Source organism: Benincasa hispida, chromosome 6 (genome assembly GCF_027475165.1).
Source record: "Benincasa hispida cultivar pf3 chromosome 6, pf3_genome.v1.1, whole genome shotgun sequence".
In the NCBI taxonomy this organism is placed as follows: Eukaryota; Viridiplantae; Streptophyta; class Magnoliopsida; order Cucurbitales; family Cucurbitaceae; genus Benincasa; species Benincasa hispida.
In genome coordinates, this window is record NC_143483.1 from 13,176,748 (window position 1) to 13,185,988 (window position 9,241).

The 9,241-nt window shown below is 41.4% G+C and overlaps 1 protein-coding gene across 1 annotated transcript; it reads left to right on the forward strand.

Annotated features, from left to right (window-relative positions):
• Positions 1 to 1,269: 1,269 nt before the first annotated feature.
• LOC120079100 (uncharacterized) lies at positions 1,270 to 5,735 on the forward strand. Its single transcript, XM_090314312.1, has 6 exons — positions 1,270 to 1,419; positions 3,788 to 3,937; positions 3,989 to 4,606; positions 4,719 to 5,163; positions 5,209 to 5,253; positions 5,356 to 5,735. The coding sequence occupies exons 1-6, from the start codon at positions 1,270 to 1,272 to the stop codon at positions 5,733 to 5,735; spliced, it is 1,788 nt and encodes a 595-aa protein (XP_090170438.1).
• Positions 5,736 to 9,241: the final 3,506 nt, after the last annotated feature.

Genomic DNA, 9,241 nt, shown 5'->3' on the forward strand with positions numbered 1-9,241 from the left:
ACCAAGAGTTTCTCCTAAAAAAATGCTCACCTTTGGCATCTAAAGTTACGTCACATTAATCTTAATAGGGCTGAGAGATTAGTAAAAAGTGGACTTCTAAATGGTTTAATAGAAAACTCTTTACCTGTATGTAAGTCATGTCTTGAAGGCAAAATGACAAAATGACCTTTTTTAAAGGTTATAGAGCCCAAAAGACCTTAGAGCTTATACATTCAGATCTCTGAGGTCCGATGAATGTACAAGCATGAGGAAGGTATGAATATTTCATCTCTTTCATAAATGATTATTCAAGGTATGGATATGAACATAGGTCTGAAGCCCTTGAAAAGTTCAAGGATTATAAGACTAAGGTTGAAAACTTTGTAGGTAAAAAGATATTAAAAAAAAAAACACTTCAATTTGATTGTGGTGGAAAGTATATGGACTTAAGATTCCAAGATTATATGATAGAACATGGAATAAAGTCCCAACTATCAACCCTTGGTACACCTCAGCAGAATGGTGTAAGGGCCCCAACATTCCCAAGACTATATGATAGAACATGGAATAACGTCCCAACTATCAACCCTTGGTACACCTCAGCAGAATGGTGAAAGTTGTCCCTACAAACCAACACGAGTCCTTTCAGCATGCCCAGGAGATCACCCAACATAGAATTGCTCCAAGCTAAGCATACTTAACTTTGAAGTTCCTATGATTGAGCCACTGAAAAGGAAGGTGCACCTTGCTGGTATAGGTAGTAACTTTCAATTATTTTAATCCTTTCTTAACTATGCTTTCATGTCCTTGGGATCCCTCTCATTCGGATTTGATATCGATTCATTCATGTATCCCTTCTAAACTCAGGTCGTTATAATCCGATATAGTTATCACTCGAGCATAGGCATGGCTCTGTACAAAGCATTGAGTTGAAGACCATGCAGAACCCTGATATGTTGGAATGAAGTTGAGGAACGAAAACTGTTGGGTCTAGAATTGGTACAGCAAACGGTAGATACTATGAAGCTTATCAGGGAAAACTTGAAGACAGCTTGAGACAGACAAAAAAGTTATGCTGATAAGTAAAGGAGAGATTTAGAATTTGAGGTTGGAGACCAAGTATTCCTTCGGTTATCTCCATGGAAAGAAGTACTCAGGTTTGGAAGAAAAGGGAAACTGAGTCCCCGATACATTGAACCCTACGAGATTATAGAACGAGTTGGCCTGACAGCATATAAATTACAGTTACCTCTAAAGCTAACACGTATTCACAATGTGTTCCATGTATCGATGTTGAGGAAGTATATACCTAATCCTATGCATGTACTAGTAGAACAATCGATTCAGCTCAAGGAAAATTTGTCGTATGAAGAAGACTTGATTCAGATTTTAGACAGGAAGGAACAGATGTCCAGGAACAAAACCATACCTTTAGTAAAGGTATTGTGGAACAATCATGGAGTTAAAGAAGCAACGTGGGAATTCGAGGAGCAAGTGAAGAAGAAGTATCCTCAACTTTTCAACAAATTTCTATAGGTAAATTTCGAGGACGAAATTTCTTTTAAGGGGTGGTAGGTTGTAAAACCCGCACCTTACTTTCCCTTTTTAATTATTTTTATTGTTTGAGTTAAGCAAAGTAATAGGGTTAAATATTTAAGTTAGAATGGAATTGTGGGTTTGGGGATAAAGGATAAGTTTCAAGAAGGAAAAATGTCTAAGTATGGAAAACGTAGCTCTCGAATACTTATTAGTTTAGCCTTGCAAAAAGAATTTTTGGCCACGTGTTAGTCATGATTAGTGGTGGCTGAGCATCGAGTAAGCATGAGGAAGGCATCAAGTAAATGTCATCGAGCGTCGAGTATAAGGACCGAGGAAGGGTCGAGCATCGAGTATGAGCGATCGAGAAAGGGTTGAGCGTCGAGTATGGGCAATCGAGGAAGGTTCACGCATCGAGTACGAGCGATCGAGGGAGGAGCGTGCATCAAGCAAGCCATCAAGCACCAAGTATCCCATCGAGCATCAAGTACTTCCCATCGAGTATTCATCAGAGAACCACTGAATTTTTCATCGAGTAATGACCCTTCTCCATCGAGTTTTTCCAGCGAGGATCGAGTTTGCTCAAAACGCTCAATTTTAAACAGTTTTAGTTATCCGGACAGATGGCTAAATCTGGGCTCTTAATCTCCACTAGTGGGTGAGGTGGCTTAAGAAGATTTCATGTAAAAGGGTTGGGCGGTAGTATAAAAAGGAAAAAAAATTCAAGAGCTCGTTTTGGACGATTTCCTTGAGCAAACCAGACAATCTTAGTACCATGGGTCTTCTGGCCACAGTCATTATAATGGAACCGAAGTATGGGTCTAACAGTCATGAATAGACGTTGGGAGCTTGAGCTATGAATGCTCGTTCTCAATTAAGGTTTGTTAGTATGTTTGATTATGACGCTATGATTAATGTATGATACTACGTAAGTTACTTAAGATTATTTCCATCATGTTTATATGTTTAAAATAATATGTGTATGAAAGGCTTGAGACGAACGGTTTTTCTTTGAGTCATTCACTGGGCAACCAGCTCACCGTTTTCAAATGTTTTATTTTTTCCCAGGTAGCGGTCAAATTCCTCGCGGTTGAACCCATTGCTGCTTGCCACTCAAAGCTCGGTTAGGAAGGAAGAAGCTTAGGTTAAGCTTATTTTGACGTACACATATTTTGAGGGAAGTTTGGGACTTGTGGATTTTATTTTGGGACCTATGTTTCGTTCTTATGCTGTTTGTTGGACATGTTTGTTGTCTTTTTGGAATTGTATTTAAGTTGTTTTGCTGGTTAAAGTCATAGTTATTTTATTGCTAAGTCATATTTGCATATTAAGGTTTTAAGCAAGTTTTACTTAAGCTAGGCAGTAAGTGCTGGCAAGTAGGTCAGTAACTACTGTCGTCATATCCCCTTTCAGTTTTAAAGGGTAAACTGGGAGGAGGTGTGACAAATTGGTATCAGAGCGAAACCTCTCCCAGTAAGATGTGATCCGGCGAACCAAGTGGAAGCTAGTGGGCATGTAACGACCCAAGTTCATGAGGGGTACATGAATGAATCGGTATCACATCTAAATGAGAGGGATCCTGAGGACATGAAAGTATGGTTAAGAAAGGCTTAGAAGAATTAAAAGATACTACCTATACCAACAAGGTGCACCTTCCTTTTTGGTAGCTCAATCATAAGAACTCCAAAGTTAAACGTGCTTAGCTTGGAACAATCCTATGTTAGGTGACCTGCTAGGAATTTTCCTAGGATGTATGTAAGTGAGGACAAAGTATGCTAAAAGGACCCGTGTTGGTTTGTAAGACAACTTTCACTTCTAAAAAGCATTTAAGGCAAGGGAGGATGACGTAGCCAGGTCGTAGGGGAATGTTGGGGCCATTAGGGGCCGAATCCGGATTCCAAACCCTAGGCCCGGGGCATTACAGTTGGTATTAGAGCATAAGGTTTTGGGAATGAGAGAGAGTTCATGTATATGTCTGGGTCCCAGTGGTATGAGTCTCTAATATGTATACTATTAATTAGGTAAAGATGCCGAGAAGAAGTGGTAGGTGAAGCAAACAGACGGTGGATGGGAGTACTGACCCTACCAACCGTGAACCTGAGGTTGAGAGGAACTCAGGGGTGAGTAAAAGAAAGACTAGAGAACCTGTAAATCAGAAGGCGACGTCTGTGGGAGAGTCGAGTACTCCTCGAGCCAGAGTAGATCCTCAGCTAGAGGATAGGGTGTTTGAAAATTTGCCCAAAGTTTGGCGGCCAGTGTAAGTTCAGTACAGGCCGACCTAGAAAAGAAGTATGGCATTGAGAGGCTTAAAGCCCTAGGTGTTGTGGCCTTTAAGGGAACTACTGACCCTGTAAAGGCGGAAATAGGGTTGGACCAAATAGAGAAATGTTTCAATGTGATGAGCTGTCCAGAAGACCGTAAGGTTAGTTTAGCTGTGTTCCTTTTGCAAAAATGAGCCGAGAAATGGTGGAAGGCAGTATCCACTAGGCAGAATAGTTCAAGTGCTTTGTTGTGGCCTGAATTTAGGAAGGCTTTTGAAGACAAATATTATTCTAGTTCTTTTTTAGAGGCGAAAAGAGATGAGTTCCTTAGGTTGGTTCAAGGAACATTGACAGTGACAGAGTATGAACAGAAGTTCACTAAACTACCACAGTATGCTCTTCCAATTATAGCGGAAGAAAATGACCGGTGTAGAAGGTTTGAGAATGGGTTGAGAAAGGAGATTAGAACTCCAGTAACTTCTACAGCTAACTGGCTGGATTTTAACCAACTAGTGGAGATCGCTATTCGAGTTGAGCAGAGTTTGGTAGATGATGAACAAGTACAGAAAGACCGAGCTATGTCTGTAGGGCCAAGAGATAGAGGATTCCAACCCCCAGTTTCAGGGCAGTCAAGTATGGGTAAGTCCAGAGGCGTGGATTGGCAGAAGGCCAAGAGGAAGAGATCCCAACCCTCGGCTAGTGTAGCTAGTCAGCCAGGCGTAGCACGTCTGGTGAGTCAGTCACCAGCACAGACCGGAAGCCCTTGTGCTAGAACTGTGGTAAGAGGCATTTTGGGGTATGCTATAATGGGAGAGGTGTTTGCTTCCAGTGTGTGTAAGTAGAACATTTCAAGAGGGAATGTCCCCAGTTAAACCGAGGGGCTCAGGCAGTGTAGCAGGTGACGTCTCAGACTGTTAACCAGCCGAGAGGTGTTGGGAACAGAGAAGAAGGATCAAATGGTGCAAAGCTGAAGGGTGTAGCAGATCGGCCTCATTAGTAGAGGCGTGTGTACGTAGTTACGCACCAGGAAGTCGCAGAAGCTCCAGATGGGTGACTGGTAATGTGACTTTATGTAATCAGTCTGCTTATGTTTTATTTGATCCTGGTGCCACACATTCCTTTGTATCTAGCATATTTGCATCACATTTAGATAGGTTGCCTGAGGGTATATCAGAGGATTTGTATATCTCTACTCCTATAGGAGATGTAGTAGTAGTAAGCGATTGGTATAGAAGTTGTGATGTGTTGTTTAAAGGCCAGGATTTCTGTGTTGACTTAATTCCCTTAGACTTGCTAGAGTTTGACTCAATTCTGGGAATGGATTTTATGGGTAAGTATCATGCTACTATTGATTGCTATAAAAGGGAGGTGGCCTTCAGAAAACCAGGTAAGCAGGAAATAATTCTTGTGTGATACAGGGGGTTAACTTCAGGTAGCCTTATTTCAGCAGTTAAAGCCAGGAAGTTGATGGGAAAAGGTATCTAGCTCATGTAGTGATTTCCCAAGGATGAAAAGTTGAAACCTGAAGAAGTACCAGTAGTTCAAGAGTTTCTAGATGTATTCCCTGAAAAGTTGTCAGGCTTGCCACCTGATAGGGATTTAGAATTCGTTATTGACCTAATTCCAGGCATGGCCTCTATTTTATACGCTGCGTATAGAATGGCGCCTGCTGAATTAAAGGAACTGAAGGTGCAGTTACAAGAATTGGTTGATAAGGGTTATGTTAGACCCAGTGTATCGTCCTGGGGAGCTCCAGTTCTATTTGAAAAGAAGAAATATGGTTCTTTCAGACTGTGTATCGATTATAGGCAGTTAAATAAGGTAACGATTAGGAACAAATATCCATTACCACGTATTGATGATCTCTTTGTTCAGTTGAAGGGAGCTACAGTATTTTTGAAGGTAGATCTGAGATCGAAGGTACCATCAGCTGAAAGTGAAAAAGATGGATGTCCCTAAGACTACATTCAGAACCCGATACGACCACTTTGAGTTTCTGGTGATGCCATTTGGCCTAACAAATGCTCCGACTGTGTTTATGAACTTGATTAACAAGATGTTCCACCCTTATCTAGACCAATTTTTCATAGTCTTTATTGATGATATCCTAGTACATTCAGATAACAAGGTGGAGCATGCTAACCATCTGAGAATAGTATTGCGAACACTGCGAGAAAAGCAGTTGTACGCCAAATTCAGCAAATGTGACTTCTGGTTAGATCAGGTAGCATTTTTTGGGCATGTAGTTTCTGCAGCTGAAGTTAGTGTAGACTCTCAAAAGATGGAAGTCGTGGAAAATTGGGAAAGACCAACCAATGTGTTTGAGGTACGTAGCTTCTTGAGCCTAGCAGGTTACTATAGGCACTTTGTGGAGGGTTTCTCGAAGATAGCTCTCCCACTAACGAATCTGACCAGGAAGAATGTAAAATTTGAATGGACTTAAAACTATTAACGGAGTTTCCAAGAGTTGAAGCAAAGGCTAGTTACAGCGTGCATACTTATGCTACCCACTCCAGGCAAGGAGTTTGTAATTTACTATGATGCGTCTCGACAGGGACTAGGTTGTGTGTTAATGCAGAAAGGAAAGGTGGTAGCATATGCTTCTCGACAGCTAAAGAAGCATGAATGTAACTATCCCACTCATGACTTGGAGTTAGTGGCATTTGTATTAGCCTTAAAGCTCTTGAGGCATTATTTGTTCGGGGAGCGTTACCGTATTTTCACTAATCATAAGAGTTTAAAGTACATTTTCGAGCAGAAGAAGCTAAACTTGAGGCAAAAAAGATGGATCAAACTTATCAAAGACTATGACTGTTCGATTGAATATCACCCTGATAAGGCCAATGTAGTGGCTGATGCGTTAAGCAGGAAGTCGACAGGGTCTAAAGCTACTGTTTGTTCAGTAAAAAGGATGTTGATCCTAGAATTCAGGAATTCCAGTGCGACTTTAGCAATAGAACAAACAGGTGGATTGTTAGCCTCATTTTAGATACGACCCACCCTAATGGATGAAATTGTACGTGAACAGTTGAAGGATCTTAATCTCCAGAAGATGGCATAGGAGGCAAGTAAAGGACTGAGGACCGATTTCCAAGTAAAGGCAGGTGGTGCCTTATTGAAGGAAGGTAGATTGTGTGTGTCGAATGTGTTGCAACTTAAGCAAGCCATACTAGAGAAGGCACACAGTTCAACTTATCTCATGCATCCAGGAAGCACCAAGATGTACAGGACTTTGAGGAAATCGTATTGGTGGCCTAGGATGAAGAAAGAAATAGCCAAATACATAGACCATGTCTAATTTGTCAACAGGTTAAACCCGAGAGACAGAGACCCGTAAGATTACTCAACCCGCTCCCAGTACCTGAATGGAAGTGGGATCATGTAACGATAGATTTCTTGTTTGGATTGCCTAGTACGCCCTCGGGGTATGATGGAATCTTGGTAATAGTTGATAGGCTAACCAAGATGACCAAGTTTATACCAATAAAAGTTACCTTTACCTTGAACCGGTTGGCTAAGATGTATATGGGCAAGATAGTTAGCCAATTCAAAGCTTCAGTATCGATAGTATCATATTGGGATCTGAGGTTTACCTCAAAGTTCTGGCCTACTTTGCAGAAGGTTTGGGTACCAAGCTACATTTTAGCACGGCTTTTCATCCTCAGACAGATGGTCAGTCAGAGCAGACAATACAGACACTGGAAGACATGCTGAGAACATGTGTTTTGCAGTTTAAAGGAAGTTGGGATGCACAACTTGTTGGGATTGGTGTCCTAATTCTCCCGAAGTCTCGTAGTTTATAAACTATACACATTGCTATGAGTAAAATAAGAGTTATTTTATTTGGAATTTACTCATATCCAATAAACAAAGCTTCATGGTTATTGTATGTAAACTTAAGCATGTATATGAGATATACAAGTGGACCATGCCTTAAGTGATAACTTAAAAAGATCTATAGTATAAGGATTAAGGAGGGATACCTGATCCTGGTGACACTACGGATACGGTCTGCTTTGTAGAGGTTTGCAAGTGTTGTTAACTACTACAGATGGTAGATTCTGACCATTCATGTGGAGATATGCGAATGGGGGTGCCCTATACAAAGAGTTTGTATAAGACCGGACCACGAGATGATTCGTCTCTTTATATAATGTCATTGATACTTGAGACTTACATCTCACCTAAACGACCATAGGTGACATGACCTCAATTCTGAGTGTTTTAAAAACTCCTGCCTGGCGTGGCTTGCTTCATCTTCACAATTCTGGCGTGGCTCGCATCATCTTCACAAGTCTGGCATGGCTTCGCTTCATCTTCACAATTCTGGCGTGTTGATAACGCGAGCCACGCTAGACTTGGGATGATGAAGCAAGCCACGCCAAACTTGTGAAGATGAAGCGAGTCGCGCCAGACATGTGAAGATGAAGCATGGAGCCATGCACACTAATCTTGAACTTGAAGATGGAAGCGAGCCCCGTACGCCGATCTAGAACTTGAAGATGGAGAAGCATAGACGGAGCCTCTGAACTTGAAGATGGAGAAGCATCGATAGAGCCTCTAAACTTGAAGATAGAGAAGCATCGATGAGACCTTCGCGCTTGAGTTCGACAAAGCATCAGAAAATTCTCTGCATTTGAGTTTGATGAAGCATCAATGAATCATTGGCATTTGAGCTTGACAAAGCATCGGCTCATCCTCTGCACTTGAGCTTGACAAAGCATCGGCCAATCCTCTACACTTGAGCTTGGCAAAGAATCGGCCAATCCTCTGCACTTAAGCTTGACAAAGTATCAGGTAATCCTTCACATTCAAGTTTGAAATATCGAAAAATCCTCTACACTTGACCTTGAAGTATCAATGAATCCTTCGCAATTAAGCTTGACAAAGCACCAATGAATCTTTAGCAGTAGGCTTGACTTTGCGACTTTGAGCATGAAGATGGTATTGCAAAGGATTTAAAATTGAGCATGAAGATGGAGCTTTGACGAAACCTTTGAACTTGAAAATGGAGAAGCATCAATAGAGCCTCTGAACTTGAAGATGGAGGAGCATCAACGAATCCTTTGAATTTGTAGATGGGCATCGAAGAATCCTTTGAACTTGAAGATTGAGGGAAATCGAAGAAACTTCTAAACTTGAATATGGAGGAACATCGACGAAGCCTTTGAACTTGAAGATGGAGGAGCATGCAATACAACCCTTGAACTTGGAGATGGAGAAGCAACAGTGCAAACATAGAATTTGGAGATGGAGAAGCATCAATTTAGCCATCAAAGTTAGAGTTGTAGAAGCAATAGTGCAACCCTCGAACTTGGAGACGAGGAAGAAGCAGTGCAACCATCAAATTTAGAGATGGAGAAACAGAGTGCAACCATCAAAGCAGCAATCTGATCCTCGAACTTGGAGATGAAGAAACAGCAGCGCCAACATCTTTGTAAAGGAGGCAAAAGTGCAACAACTTT

Bases quoted from the DNA above. Each gene is read 5' to 3' on its own strand.
- LOC120079100 (XM_090314312.1), top strand. From the start codon at position 1,270: ATGTTGAGGAAGTATATACCTAATCCTATGCATGTACTAGTAGAACAA. The intron at 1,420-3,787 runs GTATTGTGGAAC...AGTTCAGTACAG, and splicing joins AAACCATACCTTTAGTAAAG to GCCGACCTAGAAAAGAAGTA. The intron at 4,607-4,718 runs GTGTGTAAGTAG...TGTTGGGAACAG, and splicing joins GAGAGGTGTTTGCTTCCAGT to AGAAGAAGGATCAAATGGTG.